Source organism: Ovis canadensis, chromosome 16, assembly GCF_042477335.2.
Source record: "Ovis canadensis isolate MfBH-ARS-UI-01 breed Bighorn chromosome 16, ARS-UI_OviCan_v2, whole genome shotgun sequence".
In the NCBI taxonomy this organism is placed as follows: domain Eukaryota; kingdom Metazoa; phylum Chordata; class Mammalia; order Artiodactyla; family Bovidae; genus Ovis; species Ovis canadensis.
Window position 1 is genome coordinate 30,030,992 of NC_091260.1, and position 25,190 is coordinate 30,056,181.

The 25,190-nt window shown below is 33.6% G+C and overlaps 1 protein-coding gene across 9 annotated transcripts in view; it reads right to left on the reverse strand.

The window, feature by feature from the left end:
- The window catches only part of KIF2A (kinesin family member 2A), a 71,853-nt gene that overhangs the window by 2,591 nt on the left and 44,072 nt on the right, over positions 1-25,190 (reverse strand). For 4 of the 9 annotated variants that reach the window (XR_011249613.1, XR_011249612.1, XR_011249611.1 and 1 more), the window contains exons 7-20: positions 24,375-24,470; positions 22,546-22,600; positions 22,004-22,166; positions 19,785-19,875; positions 19,624-19,687; positions 18,978-19,069; positions 18,490-18,632; positions 17,977-18,181; positions 16,572-16,682; positions 15,464-15,531; positions 11,111-11,261; positions 7,759-7,860; positions 4,808-4,943; positions 2,542-2,692 (exon numbers count right to left, since the gene is read on the reverse strand). Coding sequence is in view for 5 of the 9 variants with exons in the window: in XM_069556108.1 (XP_069412209.1) it covers positions 2,607-2,692; positions 4,808-4,943; positions 7,759-7,860; positions 11,111-11,261; positions 12,415-12,528; positions 15,464-15,531; positions 16,572-16,682; positions 17,977-18,181; positions 18,490-18,632; positions 18,978-19,069; positions 19,624-19,687; positions 19,785-19,875; positions 22,004-22,166; positions 22,546-22,600; positions 24,375-24,470 (1,677 nt within the window). In the remaining 4 variants the exon portion in view is untranslated. Of the gene's footprint in view, positions 1-974; positions 2,693-4,807; positions 4,944-7,758; positions 7,861-11,110; positions 11,262-12,414; positions 12,529-15,463; positions 15,532-16,571; positions 16,683-17,976; positions 18,182-18,489; positions 18,633-18,977; positions 19,070-19,623; positions 19,688-19,784; positions 19,876-22,003; positions 22,167-22,545; positions 22,601-24,374; positions 24,471-25,190 lie in introns of those variants that run through there. The other 5 variants (XM_069556107.1, XM_069556106.1, XM_069556104.1 and 2 more) reach the window with 2 other exon arrangements.

The following is a 25,190-nucleotide window of genomic DNA, read 5'->3' on the forward strand; positions in this document are numbered from 1 at the left end:
ACTCAATATCGTAAATGCCCTTTAACAAAGAATTATAGTAGTTGACTATTTTATTTATATAAGGAAATTAATTAATAAAAATATTTTCAGTGACATTTGGTTTTCTTTATACCTAATAGAAGGAATCTCCAAATTACTTTAACAGGGGTCCATACGGCGAGTGAACCTAGAAGGAAAGCTAGGTCATTTGCCTAAACAGATTTTTTAGAAATCTGGCCTCAAAGTTATATATTAAAACATTCCTATATAACTAAAATAATGTATATTTTTAGTTAATTTTAATTATTAATAGGAATATCAGTTTTCAAGTCTGAGAAAGTAAAGAACGTTTAATCCAGATCCAAAAAATGTAAGTTAGCCTTTAAATAACAACTGCATAAAGCCACTTTTGTACATAAATACTACATAAGCTTAAGAGTAGGTTTTTTTAAATCGCACAAAACTACTTAGCTTACTTGTACCATCTCTATCTTTAAAGATTTAATTCAGCTTTCCCTCTTATTTCCCTGTCCTCCTATGAATTGCCTGCCGAGTTTTAGTCCCTTTTATAACCTTCAGATTTCCCTATCTGTAAAACGGAAAGAATGGGTTATACTACCAAGATCCTTTCTGGTACTAATGTTTAATATACCTTGAATGCTATTCAGAATGAAGCCTTTATAGTATAAGGCAGTGTATTTCAATTTCAGGAGACCTTCCACAGATACAGTACCCTTTTAATTTAAATAATAAATTAAGACTAGTCTGTTGTGCTTAAAATGAGTAAATTCACGTATCTCTCTATGCCCTTTGAAGGTTGATTAGGCTCAGAAACTACCTTTTTAAACATTCTCTGTAAGGTCAGTACTAACAGTTCTCCATTCTTCCTCTTCTCCTTGAAATAAACACAAGTAGAACATATCTCACAGCTGCAAGAAAACCTGAGTTCCTTCCAAAACAAAGGTGATTGTATTGAAGTAAATTGTCTCTAAAACTCATTACACAGATTTAATTTATTAATAATAAGCACACTGTGAAAATCTACATTTGTACTAGATTTCAAGTTTACAGAGGAGCTTTTCACCATGGTGTTAGGATTTTCCATAACTACCCTTTGAATTCTATGGACAGTGAAGTAGGGAGTCTGGCTCATATGACTCTCTATTCATAGCTTCCCTTTAGCCCACAGGAATGAGCTGGTAGTTCCCTAGAGTAAATCAAAACAAGATATCCCTGGGAGACTTTTTGTTAATGTACTCCTAGACACTATCCTGGGAACTGAGGGAAAACTCCTAGAGAGACAGATAAATCTTCTAACAAAATATTTACATGAAAAGTGGCCAGTTTTCTTCCTTGGAATAGCAATCTGTAAAAATAAGTGCCACCATTTAAAAAGTAGCATGCCCTAGATGAACTGATTGGTGAGAATTTGGTCGTTCTCGCCAAATAGTGGTGAAACATCAAACATTAGGTAATGGGTGGAGCTTGCGTTAGATCTGCCCTTTTACGGCGAAGTCAACTCTTTTTTAGCTTAAATTCTTTTTCAACATAAGTTATGTACTGTCTACACTTGACTTAAACCTAACAGTTCTATTATGGACTACTTTCAATGTACATGTACATATTCATGCATCAGAAGCCAATTTCCTTTAACTGTACCATTTAAAAGGTACATTTTGGGGTGCTAATGGACACTTCAACTTCAGTAATGGTATTGGTAAAGATCAAATTGCACTATTAGTCTTGTTAATACCACACTGGAACACACACTGAGTATATATGTATTATCCTAAGATAAAACTCTTTCCAGAATTTCATTACTTTTTATTATACACCAACTAGTTTATATTTTAGTTCTTTACAAAGAAAATGCTAAGAAAATTATAACCACATGTTATATGGTTTTAAAATCATAATTCCAGACTTTTTTACATATAAGATGGAATGGTCCAGCAGCTATGTCCACTGTCACAGACTTTAGTTCCATTCAATGATATGGCACATCCTGCAAAATTAACTAGTCACACACAAAAAAATGTCTCAATTACAGTAAAAATGTACACACAATAAAGGTAATTTACAATGACAAATAAGGAATGTAATTCTCTTGGCTGTGCTTCAGAAATTTAGGGTAATAGCCTTAGTCAAGGCACAAAGCAGGAAGAGGTGAGCACAGCTGTTTCTAGGAGTGGGCAAGGTATGTACAATCACTGATGAGGTATGCATGCACGCAAAGGATTTAAAACTGCTCAGTCTTGCTAAGAAAACTGAACTGAATTAAAAGGAAATGCTGTGGCTTCCCCTTACTATTCACCTCTGGATCAAGTCCACAATCTTACTTCATCATATAGAAAATAAAATTGGCAAGGATCTCCAAAAGTAACTCACTATCTGGGTAAATGAAACAAAATGCTTCACTTTTCCCAAATCTTGGTTGTGCCTCCTGACTAGAAGCATCTTGTAGACAAAAGAGTGTTTCACAAAACTGAAATGTCATTCAGGTGAAGGGACAAGACATTTTCCACAGACACTTAAGATTTCAAACTTTCAAACGGCCCTTACAGCTGAGAACCATTGTTATGTTACAGTAGCGAGGGTTCTGGGGATCCTTCAGCAGCAAATGCTGTTTAAAGGGCACGGGGTCTCTTCGGGTTGATTTGCTTGCTGGCCTGTTCTTCTTCTTGCAGAGCTGCACGAAAAGATTTCACTTTATCTTGGAAAAAGAAAAGAAGAAAGTAAGTTTTGCATTATATGCAACGCAGTATACAATTTTATGCATCCTATCAAGTCACCTCTTACAATATCAACTCAGGGTTTTTTCCTTTTGTTCTTTGTGGTCCAGAAACTCAGAAGTAAACATCGTGCTCAGGTATAGCAACAGATTCATAGATTCTGAGAAATGCTTGTGGGGGTCTTTTTTTGTTGTTGTTACCTTCACAACAGATTTCTGTTCTATTTGCCATATTTTACAGTGTTCAATTTTAATTTCTTTGTTCCTTTTTACAGTATAAAGAGGCTATATATGTATGTAAAATAGTTATTTCTTCTCAGAATATTAGAAAATGTCTACTTTCAATTCCTGTTTTACCTTTTTAAGCTATGAAATTTTAAGCTCACTTGAATTTTTAAGACATGTTACTTTTTCTTATCGGGGATTACAAAAGGTACGATGAAGGGAGATTACAGACTATACATTTCTTGGTCTTACAGTTCTGTCTTACTGTCTGTTCTATCATGTACTGATTAAGAGTCACGTAAGAGCAAGAAATAGGTAAGTAAAAATCAGAAGAGGCAAGTAACTGTCAGCTGTGTGAAGATGAGACATCTTTCTACAACAGTGGTTCTTGATTAGGGGTGAATTCTGCTCCCCTCCCAGGGGCACTGGCAACGTCTACAGACAGTTTTGACTGTCATCCTGGGGTGGCGCTACTGTCACCTCGTCAGTGGAGACCAGGGATGGCTGTGAGCCCTGCACAGTGCACAGGAGATGGCGCCTTCCAACAGTGTCCCAACTGAAAATGTGTTAATAGTGCAGATTATGGCTTTCAAAAAAAGAGAAAGACACAGTGTTGGAATCTCGATTTCTCTCCCTTCTTCCTAAGTACAATGATGCTGAAAAAGTTGATTTTTTCTGAAATTTAGAAAGGAATATAAGGACTTCTGGCTCTGATGCCTGCTAACATAATAGCTCTCAAATTTATATTAACATCAAAATTATATTTGGTAAATTTTTTTTTCTAAGGACTGAATTATACAATATTTAGGTAGTAATTTCTTCAAAGTTTGGATATACTTAATATTTACATGAATCCTGAGAAAAGGAAGGGCACTAAGTTGAAATCTACATCTTGCAGTGAAAAAAAAAATTAGGATACATTGTCATCTGTCTCCTGAATAAAATGCACACAGAAAGCTGCTTATGCATTATGGCAGATTAGAAAAATGATCAAAACACGTTAAATCAAGGCTTGAGTATGAAGAACATGAAAAACAGCAAATTTTAGAAACCCTACATCTGCACAAACAATTCTAAATTGGCAAAATGATCACTGCTGACTCTATAGGATATAATTGCAAATAACTAACTATACAAAGAACCTAGTTTAAAAACTTACGCAGCTTGCTTGGTGCTAAAAAATCTAGCAACTTCAGTCAAGTTTCATGTTGCACTGCATGTACACCCAAAGAAGCCTACTTGCATATAAATGAAGACAGCTGATTTGCCAAAGCCTGAGAAATCAGCACACATAATGCGTGCTTATCTGAAGTCGCACAGATAAGCTAACTAAAAAGCCCAGAAAGGAGACATGGCATGTGAGTAAGCCACATGCTTCCCTTCATAAGCAAAGCAGAAAGAGTAGCTGTTGGAACCTTCCCCTTAATTTTTTAAAATGAGAGTTCAAAGGAAAATCATGACAAAAATACGCACAGAAAGGAGATGCAGGTAGGAGGTGACAGAAAGATGACCTGGAATAGATCTAAACCAAGGAAAATAATACTGAAAAGAATTGGCCTACCAAAGCTCTGCATGGGTATATAAAACTTAAAAACTTGTTAAAATATATTTTCCCTCTTTAATCATAAGATGTCTTTATCTTCTCCAAAGACAAAAACAAAAAAGATGACTAGAGAGCACTTGAAATATTTCATGTTTCATTTTCAGGAAAAAAAAACAAACGGAACGGTGGGTTGGTCTTTATAACTCTAGAAAGATGCTAAACGTGCCCATAATTTTCACTTCAGATGTCTTTTTACAATATGAAATCCTCCCACTAATTACATACAAATATTAGGCAGATTTCAAATGATAAAATGAAAACAGAATTACCCCGCAGTTCAGTTAAAATGTCTATTTTTTGCTCAAGAATAGCTTCAAGTTGCGTGGCGTATGAATCCACATCATAGTCTACTTCTTCAGTCATCTCTAGGAGAGCCTTTTCATCTTCTAACCATCTGATAGATTCCTAAAATGACCCCCCCAAAAAAATCCAGTAAGCCTCTTTATAAGACAGAAACCAATTTATAGATTTATCTTAAATATAATCAAACATACTCAGAACAGTATTCTCTGAAATATAACCATAAAACATCTTTATTTACAGAATAAAATCAAGAAATATTTCTTTACATTCAAATACAAACATGATAGAAAGAAAAAAAAATGTCCTATTTTTACTTTGAGCGGGGTTTGGGGAAGGGAATGAATCAAACACAGACATACACACACCCATATCCCAATAAGTGGGGTTTGGGAAAGGAAATGAAGCAAACACACAAACGAGTGGGAATGAATCACACATACACACCCACCAATGACACACACACGCATGCACACCCATCAACGGGCAGAGTAAATCTCAAAACCTCAGCTATCCCTAAAACAGGTGTAATAAAACTTCTGAGCAATCTCATGAGGCCTATGGGAGACTATAACTTGTAAATTATTTGAAATTAACATCCATTTGGGCCTCACAGAGGTTGCACAAAGAGGTAATCATAAATTCGACACAGCAGCTCTTCAAAACTATTCACTGTAAGGAAACAGTGGATAGCTCCCATTTTTTTGGCTGCACTCTGTGGCTTGTACAATCTTAAGAGTTCCCTGACTGGGGACTGAACCTGGGCTCTCAGCAGTGAAAGTGCGGAGCCTAACCACTGGACCACCAACAAATTCCCAAGAAAGCCCATTTTAGAAGAGTCAAGTGAACCACTAAACAGTAACTAATTACTACTATTCATAAGCGCTTTAACGAAACCACTGTTAACTCAGTTTAGATATGTGGAATTCATGAATTTCATTTTTTCACAATGCCATGAACCATAGATTATTAACAAGGTCAGATCATTTTAAATTAAAGAGTTAGGGGATATAAATATGGACACTTTCTAACTTTTTATGGTACACACAATTTCACTTTTCCAAACACCAATGTAATTTAATTACTAATTACAACTAGACTATGTATCACCATCTATTAGAAGACTAAATATCCATTGATTAAAACACACGCACACAACCTCCCAGTTATTTTTCTTTTCCTTCAGCTATACATTTAATTTTCAGAAACAAAACCCCAGTGTGAAAAATGGCACATCACAGAAGGGAGGAACAGTGAATAGAATTGTAAGACTATCAGATTGAAAGTCAGAATACTCAGTTCTTCCAATAAACAAATTTTAGACTTCATTATAAAATGGAAAAGTGAGAAATGATGGGCTTCACATGACACTTCATTCAAGAAGGGCAGAGACAACTACATATAATGTAGTTTTAGTTGCTGAATTTATTAAATCACTTGAATATATAATATATATTAAGGGCATATACATATATATCCCCTATATATATATGTCCATTATATATGAATATATAATAAGAAGAGCATAGACAACTATATATAAATGTAGTTTTAGTTGCTGAATTTATTAAATTACTTGAAACAAATCAGGTAAGAAGACAGGCACACTTCTTAAGAAATCTGTTTTGAGTAAGGTAAGTATACTTCACTTTAATAAAGCATTCACAAGTCTACTGCTGAATTCCAAACCAATTTAACTATGCTGCACACACAACTAGTCTATAAATGTACCAATTTAATTCTGACACATCAAGCATAAATTTGAATTTGAAAGCCTCACTTAACTGAGTTTTGTTGTTTAATCACTAAGTCATGTCTGACTCTTCTGCAACCCCATGAACTGTAGCCTGCCAGCCTCCTCTGTCTATGGAATTTCTCAGGCAAGAATACTGTAGCATATTACCATTTCCTTGCAGGTATCTTCCCAACCCAGGGATCGAACCTGCATCTCCTCATTGGCAGGCAGGCTCTTTACCACTGAGCCACCAGGGGACCCTGTTTGAGTTTTATGGGTGTTCATATTATTCTAACAATTTTCTCAAAATTACAAGTGTCCTTTTTGATTTAATCTAAATACCTAGGGCTCTTAGGAGAGTCTCATAATAAGGGGTTGACTTTAACAGTTTTAATCATTGTGTATCCAACTCTACAATTATAAATAGTTCTCATATTTTTGAGCCCTTCATCCAAGTACGTGAATTGCCTAGAGTTAAGGAATGTTAATATTTGTTTACAGATAAAGATTTCTTCAATATCAGAGAAGGATATACAGGTTAATAGGACAAAGGATTTATAGTACTGTGGGAAGGGGGTGGGGTTCAGGAGCAAGCCGACCATGCAGTTTCCATAAAGATGTTCAAATAGGTATCATCCTCCAGAATATTTTCTTGTTTAATAAAGAGGGGAGGATCATACAGTAAAAGGTTTTTTAAATAGGCTGACACACAATATGATAAATACCTAAGGAGTTATGGCTATATGAAGGGATATATTCCCCCTCATTCATCTGCAACTGGTAGCTCAGTCAGTGCAGTAACTCTCCTGAAATAACCTTCCTTTTCTGCAAAGACTAAATCTTCCTCAACTGCTCTGATACCCTTTAGAAGAGTTTTCCAACTGCCTACCATGAAGAAAGAGGTAAAGGAGGGCAGAAGATCAACTCCTCTAAAAATAGACAACTAACAAAAGCAAAGAAAGTGGGAGAATAGTAGAAATCAACTACATCTTTTTACCAGAGTTGCAAAGAAAGTTTGTTTGTAGTCATCATTCATTCTATTCAAAATTTACTGTCATATGCCCTACAAATAGACATATGCATAAACACAAACAAGGGCTTTTTTAGATTAGTGTGACATGCAAAAGTCATTAGTAGTTAATTTTTCTAGAAAAACATGTGATTAAAGATTCTGCCATACTTCACCTGGAATACTGCCCTGTGATCTTCTACAACTTGTTCTTCCATTTCTACCATCTGTGAGACAGCTTCGTGGAAAGTAAACAACTGTGGGGAAACCTCTTCTTCCTTAAAATAAAAAGTTTAAAAACCATGACATAAGTTTATATTTTAAGTGTTATAATAAAAAAGTGATTTTTCTATGTCATTTACGAAAATGCAACTGAGAAAGTGAGGAAGTCTGAATGTTAAAGACTAAAAATAAAAAACAAAAGGCAAAACCAGAATTTCTTTTCATGGGTCAAAAATATTTAACATTCAATAAGACAACTCAAATGTATCAGTAAGAGATAGTTTTCACTTAGCCCAAGCTTTACTACAGAATTACTCTAAAAAAGCAGTCTCTTTCAGGTGTGCAACTTTTCAAAAGTACATTTATCACAGGCTATAAATATACTGAAATATTTCCTCAGCATTGTTTACTTTCACTAACAATTCATATATATGTCTTAAATTTCTTTTCAGTATAAGAAGCAAAATGTTGAGTTTTAAGTTCATTCAATGTTCATTTAAAGTAACATTTCAGTACAACAGAGATGTAAATATTACATCCTTCATGACTGTGACTATCAAACTCGTATTCTGAAAGTCTTAACTCTTACTAAATTTAAACTCTGAATTACACTACATAATTTACTTATTGTTTTTTTACAGAAGTTTTAATGGATAATTCATGACTCTACTTCATCCACAAAAACCTATAAATGTACACATCATATATTTTGGTCCTATAACAAGTCAAATTTCTCCAGCTTTGTTTTCTTTTTTGAGCTTCCTTCCCAACTCTAGTATCTAATGATTTATTTCCTCAAAATGCAGCCACAATGATAGAGAAGTTCACTTAAAATTGTTTTATAAAATGTCAGTGCGAAAGCAACATTTTTCGAACAAAATACACAATTCTAAATATATGGGTGTATCTTGGTTAAATTAAATATTGTAGACCTTTGACTCTTTCATCAATATGCTACCATCCCTACAAGTTTATATAATCACATTAGCTAAAGAATTTTTAATTTTCTCTTTGCGAAAAGAGCCGTCTTATCTGTTTTTAATCAGGACACGCAGGCATGGTTCTCTCACATTATGTCTTTCTGGTAAACCCACAATCAAAAACCTTTACTTATTTTATCTGCCCACCCACCTCCCTGCCAAGCCCAGAACGTCTTGTCTTTCCTTTGCGTCAAGATACTATGCAAATTCCTATCACTTCCATGCAGTCCACGCAGAGAAATTTTTTTATCTATACAACTACTTACAGAATTCTAATGCACTTGATTATCCTCTTACTCTGTCTACTACTGTATTACTTTTATCTCCAGAGTATGTCCTAGACACGAGTCCATTTTACCTACCTTGTTAAAATTTAATATAGCAGTAAGAATATGTAACACATGCATCAATACTTGAACTATCTCAAGATAGTTCCTTGGGGAAGGCAAAGTTGAAAGCAATTCACCCTCTCTCATACATGGAGAAGGTTGCAAGAACCCATAATGTCACGCTTAAAAACTGTCTAGATTAGTTCCAGTGACCTAGCCAAGTTCTCCCAATTAAGGTCCCACAGAGACCCAACAGATACAAGAATAAAACAGGAGAGATATGCTGTAGGGAGTACCTATCTCATTCTGGTTTTCTGTATCTCTGAAGGCACCATATGTAGGAGCAAGGCAGGGTTTGCTTTAAGGATTTCAAAAGCAACTACAGTCTCTTTCAAAGCTTTTGGGGGACAGAGGATAGACTAACACCAGGATTTCATTTTTAGTTATTTATCGTCTATGGTTCAAAGTTGAGAACTCTTATTTCAACCAGGTTTCTTAACTTCAGCATCACAGACATTTTGTGGGGGTTTGTGGAGGGAGAATGTCCCTGTGCATTGTATGATATTGAGCATCACCCCTCGCCCTCAACCCACTAGATCTTAGCAACACCATCCCACTTGGGATGACCAAAGATGTCTCCATACATTCTTTCCCTGGAGAGGAGCCAAGTCATTCCTGGTTGAGAACTGCTGCAGTAAGCCCAGCTTTAGTAACAGGAAGTATTTTGGAACATGATAACAAAATTAGTATGTTCATTTGTTACTCTAGAATATTTGGACTTTAAAATACCTGCTGGAAGTATTAACACATTAAACTTACACTGTTTTTAAAGAATATCTTATTGCAGCAAGCAATAAATTTAGCTGACATAAGATTCACTCAGGAATAACAAAGACCCAGACTCTTCAATCCTGCCTGGCTTCAGCACTTATTACTTAATCTTTTAGAAAATGTGAGGATTATGTCAGTTAATAAAATGCTTAGCAAATATGTGTCGTGAGGTAATAAGCAACTAATAACTAAATGCTATCTTTTATAAGAAAATGCCACTATCGGATTCTCAGTGGGAAAAGTGAAACAAAACTATACAGATTATACATTTTAAAAATAAGTTGAGTAACTATGTGAAAATATCTGTGCTTTTTGGTTATTTTTTTAATACATCTTTGTCCTTATACATTATTATTTTTGAGCAACAGGGAAATAAAAATTTTAAATAATGAAATGTCCCCAAACATTCTAAAATACAGAAAGCAGCTAGGTGTAACAAATGTCAGATTTTTTTCATTTTTGATATAGTTCATGAGTCCTTTTAGTATATATCCATGTGTCTAAAGTTAATCTTGTTTCTAAGCTTTATGTATAGGATATATTACATGTACAATTCTCAAACTTGTCTGTTTCCTGTATTACTTTAAAAATTCCCCGATTTTAGGCACTTCCCTGGTGGCTCAGTGGTAATGAATCTGCCTGCCAATGCAGGAGACACGGGTTCAATCCCTGACCCAAGAAGATTCCACATCCCGCAGAGCAACAAAGCCAGTGAGCCACAACTATCAAGCCTGTGCTCTAGAGCCCAGAAGCCAGAACTTCTGAGCCCATGTGCCCTAAAGCCTGTACACTGCAGTGAGAAGCCTGTGCAACTCAACTAGTGAGTAGCTCCTGCTCACTGAAACTAAAGTAAAGCCCGTACGGCAAGAAGGGCCCAGCACAGCTAAAAATAAATCGCCCAATTTTAATCAGTATAAAATCTGGAAAAAAGAATAGTCAGATCAGGGGTCAGCGAACTTTAGTACATATTTTGGGCTTGTGGGCTATCTGGTCAACGTCGCCTCTGTTCTTAATAAGCATGGCCATACTTCAACAAACTTTATTTGTAAAACAGATGGCAGGCCCACAAGCTTTAGTTTTTTGATTCCTGATTTAGAGGACAGTTTTCACTTATTCTGGTATGTATGAAACAACTAAGATAATTACCATTATATTATGTCACTTACATTCTGTTCACAAAGAAGTTTTAGATCATCCCTCTGAGGGGAACTGCCCACACCCCACTGTGCCTCTAAGTCATCAATCTGATTTGGGGGGTGGTGCATTATTGGACGGATGTCACCAGCAGCAGTTGGATCCACAGTCAGTTCTTTAACCCTATAAACACACAAGAGGTATATTTAATTAACAAAGACTCGTGAGGGACAAGAAATATCAACCTATTTAATATAAAAGCAATTCAATTAACATATTAATATTGATGATGTCAGCTTTCCAGATCAATCTAACTGAAATCTGTGGAAATATTAAAGGTATGCTGAGATATTAAACTTTAGGAATTTACTTAGGTACAACTTTATATAATTACTTCAAACATAATTACTGTGCATAACAAATTGAGAATCAAAGTATGCTTTTCAGAACTTCAAAATAAATAAGAGACATTTGTTACAGTTAAAAATGTTAACAACAGTACTTAGATTAATAAATGCATCATTGTAAAAAATCAGGTTTTTTTCTTTTATTTGGCTGCATTGTGTGGCAGGTAGGGTCTCAGCTCTCTGACCAGGGATCGAAACCACTCTGGAGTGGAAGCACAGTCTTAACTACTGGACCACCAGGGAAGTCCTCCAAAAATCAAAGAATTTAATATACGTTGCAGATTTTTGGTAGTTACAAGGCTCAATTAAAATTAAAATACCTACACATGAAATATTTCTAATCCATAAAGATCAGAAGCTGTAAAGTTTTATCATTAAAAAAAGTTTACCCCGTTATACTCAAATTTACACATTTGGGAGAGGGTACACTTTTTAATTTAATTTTTATTTACTTGTCACACCATGCGGCATATGGGATCTTAGTTCCAATCAGGGATTGAATCTGCACCCCTGCGCTGGAAGCATGGATTCTTAACCTCTGGGCCATTAAGGAAGCCCCCGAGTGTCCATTTTTTAAGTCAAGAGGATCCTTGTTATTTCCTTGCAGAAAGAATGTAAACTTTTCCTTTTAAGTAAGACAGTCTATCCTTCAATAATAAATATGGAAAGATGACATCATCCTTAAAAATATGAGAGGGGGAAAAGGAAGCCTGAATTCTAAATCAACATTTAAAGCAAATAAATGAATAAAGTATGTAAAAATTAAGATCATGCAGTATAACCACCACCTGTCAAACAAAATGAAAAATAAAATGGCTCAGGACAAAAGAAGTATATGCCATGAAAGTAAATACTATGAAACATTTATATATAGCACAATCCAAAAGAAACTATGGAAATAAACATCATATGTATAGAATAAAGTAGACCTGGTAATCGAAGGAGAAAAGTCGTCATACTCATAAGAAGGAGAGAGATCAGGGCGACTGCCACTACCCTGTGAGAAGGGAATGTCTGATGGACTAATTCCAAACTCCTTTACTCTGCAGCACCAAAACAGCAACAAATTAAAAGAAAATGCTCTTGTAAAGACAGGAATGCACATTTCAAGTTTTCATGTAATACTAATTTGATTAGAAAAGGATCAACTTTGTTGTGACAATACATTTACACTATCTTAAAAATAATTAAAGTTAAGAGGTTTTTGAACCCCTCTGTTCTATTGATTCCCTACTCCATAATTCTTCCTTTTCCAATGATCTTTTCTAGAAGTTTAACTAGACCATCAACTAAATTTGAAATGCCCTGTATTAAGCTACATGACCACTCGTGTCTAATTTCCTTCTGTAGTCAATAACCATGAGTATTTTATTAGCATTAATGAGTCCACAACAGTCTTGCAGTCTCTTCAAACAGGACAGAAGAGAATTAAAGTCCTAATGGCATACAATCTTTATAATGAATTAACTTCTTTCCTATGCACCTAGAATGTATTAGTTATGAAGCAACTTTGGAACAAACTGAAAAAAGTCACTCAAATAATTTTCTGTGTTTTGTGATTCAGATGATGAATCATGGCAAAGAAAATCCTTTAGCAATGGAATTTTAATTGTTTTGGAAAATATCTCTAACAGGTGTATTAACCAAATCATGGGTTTTCTACACCAACTTTTTTGAGTTCCTATATCCTCTTTGGGCCAATCCCACTTAATAATAGCAAGCAATATTTATTAATTACTTTCTATCAGCAGATAGCATGATTAGTATTTCTTAGACATTATTTAACCATTACGACAATGTTGTGATATTACCACCATTTTACTGATAAGAAATTGGTTCACAGCAATAAAGTACCTTACCCAAGTTCATTCAGTGAGAATGTGGCATAACTGAGGTTCAAACCTGGCTGAGTACAAATTTTATGTTTAAACACTTCAATATATACCAACCATATTCTCTATTTTTCTCATTATTTCTCAAATTAAACTAAATGAAATTACTGTTTATACACATCAAAATAGTCACATAGATAAAACCAGTAATATCTTACACTTAGATCTTTCTTTGACCTTTTGGTAATGTCTACTCTGAAAGGTTCAGTATCACATTCATTTGCCCTTTATCCTTTATAGTCACTTTGGAAAGCTTATTTACATACATGCTGACAAACCTAAATTTCTAATACTGACTTAATCACTTTTTTACTCCCAACCCCATTACTTATCTTATTCTCTCAGAGTATCCTCATTTAGGTACCCTTTTAGCCCCTAACTACACATTTTCCCTCTATTCAAAGCTCTCTTGCCCAAGCTGAACTATACTATATGCAGGAATTATATTCCTCAAATGAGCTATCAAAGGAGGTTGAAAATCTTTATTCCTAGAGATATGGAAATAAAAGACAGAACTGTTTGTCCCAGATGGTTGGTAATGTTGCAAATGAATCACATTACATGATAATAAATTAAAATATTTTACTTGGGTCTAAATGAACTAGAGGAACAGACAAATACAGAAGTCTGAAGACATGAGGGTTTTAATTCTACAGCTGGACTATAACACTAAGCTGTTCCTCATCTCTCCCATGAACAATTCTGAAATAAGAAGCATTTTAAATTAGTGATAAAAACCTTACAATACCAAAAATGTTCACTACAAAGAATGATTAAACGATCATAGCTAGGATTTTATAATTCAAAGTTTAAAAGGGATTAAATTTAAAAATAAAATTCTATTATATTTTTAAAGAAATTATTATTTTTCATCTTTTGGCAAAAGGTAAGTTTATACTTTCCAACAGTTTCTACTGATGATTTTTTAAAATCTCTTGAAGCGAAAGCAAAATACAAAAGAACAAAGGATGTTCTCATTTATGTGAAGTTCAAATACAGCTACCTATATTGTTCAAAGATACACTCATAGGTAGTAAAACTATTTAAAAAGAGAGAAAGAAAGAAAATTGAGCATTTATTCCAAAATCAGGATAATGGATTAATGGATTGAGATTTATGGATTTAGGCATGTTATTCAGGATATGTGATCAGAAAGGGACACATGGGGAATTTTCTAGGGGTCTGGAAATGTTCTATTTCCAGGTCTGATGACCAGAATTTATACTTTGTAAGTACTCATTATATTGTATTATGTAAAGTAGGAAGTATTCATTATATTATGTTTGGGTACTTTCCTATATGTATATATATTTAATATCTTAATGAAAGATTAATAATAAAATCTCAATAGTGACTAAAACAAAAAAAAAAACAGTACAAATACTCATGTTTAGCAAAATTAAAAGACTCGCCACACTAGAAATGGAATACAAAGAGGAATTTTATCTTTAGGTTAAAATCACAAATGCAGTATGTGATAACAGAAATTTAAAGCTATATAAATAGTCATTTAAAACAAGAGCAATGGGAACAAATTGTTTTAACCGTGTATAATGCTTTTTGTTCTCTCATTTGTAATAATCCAATTGTCTATTAAAGTTTGTAACAGTATTTTCATAAATAATAAAATGTAACCCATATAGAACACCACAAAGAACAGTGCTATCACTACTAAATCCCTAGATTCCCCATGTATAACATTTAACATTATCAGAAATAATTTTTTAGCATATAGCAAAATAATTTAAGAAATACAGACTGTGCCTGACACTCACTTACTTTTGAGTCTTAACATAATGAGAACTAATACTACAAAATATAACTTGGTTAAATGGAAAAATGTATCATGTTCTTGAGTAAGACCAATTCTACTAAAAATATAACTGTCATCTCAAGTTACTCAACACATTTCTAATTATTTTTATTTTTAGGATGTGATAAAATGATTTTAAATATCATTTCAGCAAATATTATGCAAAAATTTTTTTGAAAATGGAAAGAACAATAAGATTTACCCTGTAAGATATTAAATCAAATCATATACTGTTCTACTCCTTTCGAATTTCAAAATAACCATATCTCATACCTATTTGCATATCTTAATGTATTGAGTGTATTTTCACAAGATGCCATTCCTGGAGAGATTGTAGCAATCTATGGGGGAAAAATGCAAAGATAAACAAAATGTTACGGATGACAGTAATACTGACATGTGGTTCTTTAAGGTCTAACCTTAATACGGTCATCCAAAGAAAAGAAACTCCAAGATAACTCAGTCCCATAATCATATAGTAATTATAAACTCCAGTTAAAATTTAAACAGCTCTCACAGCACCACAAAACGATCAAACATCAGGCAGAGAATGGAGGTCAACATCTCAAAGAAGGGAGTAACACTGAGTACTGACTGCCCCTCTTTTTGATAAATTTTTTTTTTGAGGGCCTAAGGGCAAATTGTGCTGCTGTCACATTGGACAACTAAAACTTCAATAAAAACCTGGAGTTTCACTAGTTAAGAAGCTAAATAAAGCACAGTTTGGAGGTGGGCACCATAGCAGCTGGGAAGTAAAGTCTGTCCCAGAAGAGAAGTAACCACAAACTCGTGTGTGTGTGTGTGTGTGTGTGTACATACACATGAGTACTCTACCCAAATACACATATTATCCAAATCTCTGCCTGACCCCTGAACTGGAGTACACAAGGCCAACTATAAGAAACATAGCTAAGTCTAAAAGAGCTAAACAGAGATTTCAAGGTCAGTTGCTGCCCAGAGCAGGGGAGACAAGTTTGGAGTTTAGCTAAGTTAACTTTCTGCTAAAATAACAGTAACAACAACAAACTAATAATCTTCAGAAGAACATAAGAGAATCCAGAATGTCTGTAAAATATTCACTCATAATGAAAATTATATAATCCCAAATTCTAGACATATGGAGAAAGAGAAGTGTGATCAATATGTAAGGAAAACAGAAAGCAATGGAAACCAATCTCAAGAGGACTCAGATGTTGTAATTAGTAGAATGCATGAATGTATTATAAATGTAATACAATCCTATCAGACTAGCAGGGACTACATTTTTAAGTTTCACTGTATCACAGTAGAAGACTTTAAATGCCATTAATGTATTTCATAAATTTCCCATAGATGTTGTATAATTATTCATTTAGGATTAAGACAAAACAAGCAAACTTACCATGCAGGTACGAGAGTTTTCACCTATGAATGAATCTCTTAACACCTGAGTGAGTTTACTTGCTCGGAAAGGAGTATGAGGTTTATTTCTACCTAAGGCTCTGATGCACTCCTGAAAATTAAGAAAGCAAATTTCATGGATTATGCTTCTTATAAAGAGTAATCTTAACGAACATATTTAAAAGATCTTTTACAATAACTCTAACATTTAAGATCTGATCAGCTCTGAAAATTCTATCAAGAGGTTTACAGCACAGTAAAAATGTTCTCATAAATCCTTATTCAAGAAAAAGAAATTTGGGAAATAAAACCACCAGAAACAAACCCCATAAAACAATCTAACCAAAAGACTACTTTGTTAATTCCAAGAGATTCTGCCAGAGACTATGACTGGTGTTTAGAAGCGACAGGCAGTAAGATAACTGTTGTTGTTCAGTTGCTAAGTCATGTCTGACTTCTTGTGATCCCATGGGCTGCAGCACGCCAGACTTCCCTGTTCTTCACTATCTCCCAGAGGTTGCTCAGCTTCATGTCCAGTGAGTCGCTGATGCTATCTAACCATCTCATCCTCTGCCACACCACATTCTCTATTTGCCTTCAATCTTTCCCAGCCAGCATGAGTGTTTTCCAATGAGTCAGCTCTTCACATCAGGTAGCCAAAGTACTGGAGCTTCAGCTTCAGGATCAGTCCTTCCAATGAATATTCGGGGTTGATTTCATTTAGGATTGACTGGTTTGATCTCTTTGCTGTCCAAGGGATTCTCAAGAGTCTTCTCTAGCACCACAGTTCAAAAGCATCAATTTTTCGGCGCTCAGCCTTCTTTATGGTTCAACTCTCACATCCATACATGACTACTGGTTTGACTATAGTCAAACCATAGCTTTGACTTTATGGAGCTTTGTCAGCAAAGTGATGTCTCTGCTTTTTTATATGCTATCTAGATTTGTCATAGCTTTGTTAAACTTTTTCCATAAAATAAAAAACAGAATGCTTTCTTTTCTTTGTTAGTCAAGGGAGATATATAATATTGGCCTAACTTTCTGAAACCCATTCCACATTTTTCAGAGAAACTTTCTTAGCTTAGTTTTGTGGTTCCTTGCTCTCCTTCAAGAAAAAAAATTGATTAATGATTACGGCTCCCTAGAATCTCCCTAAATAGCCTGTCAACTAACAGATCTTTTAACTACCCTAAAAAGAACAAATAATATGTATAAAGAAAATTTCTGGGAGCAATAAAAATCTATAACTGCAAACATAAAAAAAAAATCTGTAACTGCAAACATAAACAACTAAATTTTGATAATCTCTCTTATTAGAAAAAACAAACAATATCATTTTGTAACTGAGTAAACAAAATTAAAGTCAAAAGTAAGAGACTTTTCACAATTAAAAGGACTTTATTTACCTTGAGTGCTAAAAGGCTTTTATTAATTTCAGCACCTTCAAGCCTAGTTTGCCTGTCTGCACTGGAAGTATCAGCTCCTCTTTCATTTCCAGCCAAATCGATGAGAGAAAATTTGCCATGTAGTTTTCCTTTCCTTCTAAGGATAATCTGAAACACTGCATGGCTCCGAGATGAATGTGCATTTGCAGATGTCTGACCGGACGTTCTACAATGTAATTAAGAACATTTTGATATGTAAAAAGTTCAATTTGTGCAAGCCACAGTATTTTCATTAAAAATAGAAACAAAAAACTATCCCATTTTTACTATTTAAATACGAAAGAGCTATTGTGAATTAACAACACAAATATAATGAGATTAATGCAATTTAACCTGGCACACTTTAAAAAGTCTGGATGAACAATGATTCTTACTTCTAAGATACATTGAATAATATCTTGCTTTGCTCTCAAGTTATAATCAAAGTATCTAAAATTGATAATCAAATTGTTCCTCTTTATTAAAACGAGTTACCTGCAACTGTTGCCTATGTCAATGAGTTTTAGTACATCTTCAACACATTTGACCTCCCGTTCCTGTAATCCCACCACTTGAACCTGCTGTTTTCCATCTTCAAGCACTCTTAATTTTGTTTTCCTATTTAGCAAGTCAAACACCTAAAAAAAAAAAAAAAAGCTTTTGGAAATAAGAACAGTTCTATAAAAATGAGTCATTCAGAGTCTAAAAAATTATTTCAGAGAATCCTGGTATTAATTGTTATTAGAATAATAATGATTGATATTGAAGTTAAAGAATTTCAAAGGGAATTAAAAAAAAATCTTACACACAAACTTTAAAGTAATATTCTAAATACATATAGCAATTACGTGGTGGCAACAACTGTCCAACAATGTGAATGTACTCAATTCTGGTGAACTTCTACACTAAAAATAGTTATTAAAATGGTAAATTTCATGTTATGTATTTTTAAACCACAAAATTATTTTAAAATTTCAACTTACCTTACCACTATAAATTTCAAAAAAGGTTGCATACACTTGAAGTTCCAACTTCTTATAGTTCGGCTTCTTCAGCATTAAAAATACATCCCGAGCTGCCAATAATTTCATATGGAGAAAATTTGTTAAGATGCAAAAAAATTGTTTTTAAAAAGAAATTCAAATTTTCTATTTTCAGAGGAATCAGTTTATGCTTACCTAGAATGATAGTATCAATAATAAAAATGAAGACTAAAGTGGATACTAACTTTTCAAAAAAATAGTAAGTTTGTCTACACTGACAGTTTAGAAGTCACTCACCTTCATATTCAAGGAAAGAATGCTACTACTTATCTTTATAAATAGCATAAGAACAGATGGTCACAATAAGGGTACTTTCATAATTACCAAATGGGAACTTTTCACAAAGCTGCTATTCAACAATACTAAGCTCCAACAATGTGTCAGATTACAACACACACAATCAAGATTTCTGCCCCCAAAGCAAAGCTCTTTCCAAACCAGTCTGATAACCTAAAACTGACCAAATACGTAGGAAGGACAGCATTAATTACCCTTAAAATTCTGCACTGTACTTCCAAATCTTTTCCCCAACCACCTGAATAATATTCAAGAAGAATGTTATAAATGATACCCAAAAGGGAGTTACCTGCTAATGCATAAATTCCTTTAGAACAATCTTGGTTCTTTCCTGAAAAGTCACCTCCCATTGTCTATATGTTAAAAAGAAAAAAGAATTTAGGTCTTACAATTAAAGTATAAGAAAAACAAACCCGCTTCCTACGAGGATGTAACTAACGAATTACTTACATGAGTCTTTCCACTTCCGGTCTGCCCATAAGCAAAGCATGTAGCCATTCCCCTCTCAAATATAGTTTCCACTAGTGGTCGAGCTGTAAACCTTAAAAATAAAATGCACCAATCAGAATGTACTGTTAATATTTAAATTAAATAAGTAATAAAACTAGTGTCTAGTGTTATTAATAAACAAATCTTACACCAAGATTTTTAACAAACCAGTAGGCTCAACTCTAAGACCACAATTGAGTCCACTGATTAAAAATTTTAAATGTCCATGTGCTAGAATTGCTTAAAGCTCTTTAACCCGTATCTTCAAGCAATAATTCCATAATAAAAAATGGCCACAAAGTTATTAACTGCCAGAGGGGGAAAAAAAACCTGATAGTAGCTGAGCTAAAGACATATATATTAATAGAAGACAATAGGAAAGTTTTAAAAAGTAACAACTAAATATGGTAATATCAGCCAGACAAGTAGGACATACATGAAAACCAAAACAAAAAACCCCAACCCAAACTCAAAAATGTATCAAAGGTTTCAACAAAAACAGAATCAAGACTGGTAATCTCAGAAAAGAAAAGCTAGAGGGGAAAAAAAGTACAAAAACATTATCTTAACAAGTATAAAAGTGGTAAAATTTTCCTGAATGTGAATAAGCAAATATAAACGATGCTTGTTAAGACAATGAATTCTGAACTGATAGTCTAGATTCAGGAAAAGGATGCCCAAATATTATAAATAAGCAAATATAAACAATCCTGATAAGACAATGAATTCTGAATTGACAGTCTTGATTCAGGAAAAGGATACCCAGTATTAGTATAATCACTGCTGGAGTCAAGATTAAAAAGGTAAGGAGGGACAAAAAAATACTTCATTGAGCAGTGCTCTAAAAAGCATGATACAAAACAAATGGGTTTTTTACACAGGCTTCAAAAGAACATATGTGAACACTTTATACAGCTCTATTGATTTTTCAAAGGCACAACTGGACAAAGTACAGAACAAAAGAAGCAGAAAAAAGTTCGAATCAAACAGAATTAGAAATGAGTCTGAAGGGTGATAGGACAGGAAAAAAGCCTAATTCCTCAATCCACAGAAGTTAAGAGTAAGAGAAAGGGGACAGAATTAATATTGGTAAAATTAAGAAGCATAAATACAGGGTGAAATAAAATGTTTACTGAATCTAGCACATACACAGAAACATACCTTTATAATGATTTCTTGAAAGTGATTATAAAATTCAGACAGATATATTTATGAGACAGTAGTGGAAGGAGACAGGGAGTGAGGGAGGAGAGGACTCAGTTCTCAGAAAGGTAAAAAATATACAATTTATAATTTTAATTCCCTTTTTAAACAAATTCTTCACAATACCTCTATCTAGCATTCACGTACTCTTTAATTTTGTCCTCTTCTTTAGAGCTGAACTCCCAGTTTACTGGCTTAAGACCAGAGGAGTTGATCTTAACAGGATCTCATTTATCATAACTTGTTAGCATTCTCACGAATTAATTTTGTTTTCCAGTCAAATTTATAAAATAAAAGGGCAATGAAGCATAGCATTCAAGTAACTGCCAAGAGCATTTAATATAGACTGAAATAACAATGCTGCTAAAATTGACCTATTAAATAATGAGAAGTAAATGTTTACAATGTATGAAAATCTAAATTTGGATAAAATGTGGGACATCAATGCATAATACACGTAAGTTTGAATTGTTTGTAGGTTAAATATGCGAACACATAAGAATTTCATGTACTAAAACTATTCCAAAGTTTAAATATGATAAACTAGGCAAATGCATGTAGATTTCAGAAGTTTTTTTCCTTAAGTGGTCAATAAATGTTTAGACAAATAAGTGTCTGATGTATAAGTTATTTTAAATTTCTTTTAAATATTGCAGATATTAAAAAGGAAAAATAACCACATCCCATCTCTAGAGGTACAGAAAATGTTGTCTAGAAATTCCTTATCCGTACAAACGGTGTGTTACATAGGGTAGAAGTTAATCAGTAATGAAAACTGGTTTGGGGAGCATTAAAGAAAACAAGTATTAGTATTTATTATTGTGTTTATTAAATATTCTTATTTGTTTAAATTCAGGGGGTAAAAGGATACTGCACCTCTGGAGAGATATGCCAAGATCAATATAAGTTTCAGGGTGGTGGTAAACACCCTGAACATAGAACAAGAACAAATTATGATTTACAACAAATTTACCTACCTGTAAACCATTTCATTAGGAGCTGAGTCATCAAAGGCATAATCAAAACGAAATGTTTGGTTTTCTAGGTACCTTGTTAAATCTACTTTTTGTTTTGGTTCATGTACCATCACAACATCTTTACTAGGGATTGTGATTACATCAAGATCTTTCATTTGAGTTTCTAAAAGAATAAATAACAAAATCAACGGCCAGTAATTTTCACATCATTTGAGTTACTGAACAAAAATTATTTTTAGTAAGAATTTAGATAAAAGTAGTATAACCCTGTAAATATAAATATCCCATAAATATGCCATTCAAATAGACTATTTCAACAACAAAGTTTAAAAAAAAACAAACTAAGATTTCCATAAAGCCAGGAAAGGCAAAGAGTCTTACAGCAATAACACATCAAGAGCCCTAACCACAGAAATCTGCCTAACGTTTATATACAAATGATTTACATTTAACTCTTCCAAATCAATTTGATTTCTGCTACTATCAAAATAAACCGCAAACAGAAAAAAAACTGACCTTTGATTAGAACTCAACAAACATACCTTTTTTATTGAGTGGTCGTTTTCTTACACAAACACATATCCTGTGTTCATCAATCTAGAAATAAGTTTTCTAGTTATTATTGGTGAATTATAAAACACTGAAAATTATGCAATATTTCTAAGGTTTTAGAAATTTATACACAGCAAAAATAGGATATATAATACACTAATTTTAAGAGTCATCAGACACAATTATTTAAAAAATTCAAAGTATAATGGAAACTTGCTGATTTTGTCATTTGGTAAACCTCTAGAAAATAACTTTGCAGACATCACTACTACTCTTGATTGCAACAGGTTCACATTAAGAAGCCACCTTATTCATGTCAAGATGGGCTGTATACAACAAAAGTAAAATTCCCTATCAGACTGAACTGGAGGGAAAGTTGTTGGCAAAGATAACTAGCTATAGACAAGAAACAGGATTATCAGAAGATTATTAGGCAAAATAACTTGGACAATTTCATAATGTGCCAATTAATTAGACATAAATATTTTTTCATAAAACTTATGATCCCAATATCTGTCTTGTAATGATATTTGATATAAAGTAGAAATTTGCAAAGTATGGCCTAAAAGCCTAACCCAAGTCACTAGTGAAGTTTTACTGAAACAGCCATACCCATTCATTTACGTATTGTCTATGGCTGCTTTTCATACTACAAAGTCAGAATTGAGAAGTTGTAACACAGAAAATATGGTTCACAAAGCCAAAAATATCAGGCCCTTTTCAGAAAAAGTTCTGCAAACACTACCGTAAAGTCTGAGCTCAGATGTCACTTAAACAATGGAGGGGCAACAAGAACTAAAATACACGAGCTCAGATGTTATGAACTACTATTAAATCATATATAATACATCTGCCTAACATAAATGTATTTTGTGTACCCAATACATTCCATGTATGCTAGGTCAGATGTATTATTTTTCACAAATACAAATTACAAAAGTATTCCCTGTCTAGTAAATTCTCATTCTTTAATAGGAAAGGAATGCATAATAAGACATTTTTTAAGCACTAGAGTTTTGGTTTACAGCATTCCTCAATAATTATTACTTACTGTAAAAGTCAAAATGACATTTATTTAAGAATAAAAAATTAATTAGCAGTAAGTTGAAATGATGGTGGGATCTACAGCCCAAGCCAAGAGGAAATAAACTTGGAACTGAGATGAAAGTGTAAGTGATGGTTGCTTAGCAAAGCCCTTCTTAGGGAAGAGCTACAGTCAAGGATGTCAGAAGACCCATGTGCTTTCTGACCATCATTTATCACAATTCCAAGTTATTTCCTCTTGGCTTAGGCTGTTGATCCCACCATCATTCCCACTTACTACTAATTAACTTTTTATTTAAACTTGAGCAAACTTCGGGATATAGTGGAGGACAGGGAAGCCAGGTGTGCTGCAGTCCATGGGGTCGCAAAGAGTCAGACACAATTTAGTGACCGAACAACCACCAAGGACTTGAAGGCTTTGCTGTGAACTGGGTATCTCTGTGAGAAGCATGTCTAATATAGCAATTATGGGAATTACGGGTAAATGTACAAAGTTTCTTCCTCTTTTTTTGGCTGCACTGAGTTGCTTGTGGGATCTTAGCTTCCTGACCAGGGACTGAACCCAGGCCTTCAGCTTGGAGTCCTAACCATTGCATCAGCAGGGAATTCTCAATGGTTTCTTGATTTTCTTCTTAAAATATGGAGAAGGAACACCCATAAAAAAAGGAAAAAGTTACACAGCTAAATCTAAGTACAATATTAATTTAGGGGTTTCAAACATATTTTTATTCACAGCATAAAAAGTTTCAGAGCAATCATTTACAAAGAATCTTACAGGATCTGCTGTTGTTAATGGTCTATAATCCAAACTGCCTCTAAAGTCTCTGATCATACACATAATTTCATAATTTGGGTTTGTAGCATCAACATCCTGTAAGACAGAGAATTCATCATTTATTATAATTACAATAAAGTAGCATTTGTTGCATTTATACATGGTTTGAAAATTAAAATTAACATAATAAATTGTGTCACTAGTAATAGCCAAGCCCAAACCCAAACCAGAGATGTGATATAGTTTCAGAGTTCAAGATCAGTAACTGCCCAGAAATTACTTTTATTTTAAAAACACAATTCTGTTAATCTACGTGCAATCTGTTAACTCCAAGCCAAATATTGCTTATTAAACCCACCCTTGTCTTATTTCAAATGTTATACACATACCTTAATTGTCCTAGAAAACTGAGCAAGAGAAACACTACTCATCCTAAACATCAAAAAAGAACTCTAGAAAAGCTGAAATTCTTAGAAAAATGCATTTAATCAGATTCTTATTTCCAATTCCTAATTCAATGTTTCAGGAAAATAGAACTCTGGATTCACTTATATTCATTTCCTATTTTTACTGAGTCTCTTGAAAAAAAACTAAGGCATGGTATAAAACAGTTCCAAATCAACAGGATATAGGATTTAAAGGAACTGGAAGCCAAGACAATTTTTAAAATCTTTAAAATTCAAATTATGAATGCTAACAGCAATTTACTTTTTTGCTTCAAAACTGAGAAAATTCAGATTAAGATACAAATAGCAATAGCTAACAGCCTTTCCTAGCCAGGCCATGAGTATAAATTATTAAATATTTTAAGTCAGT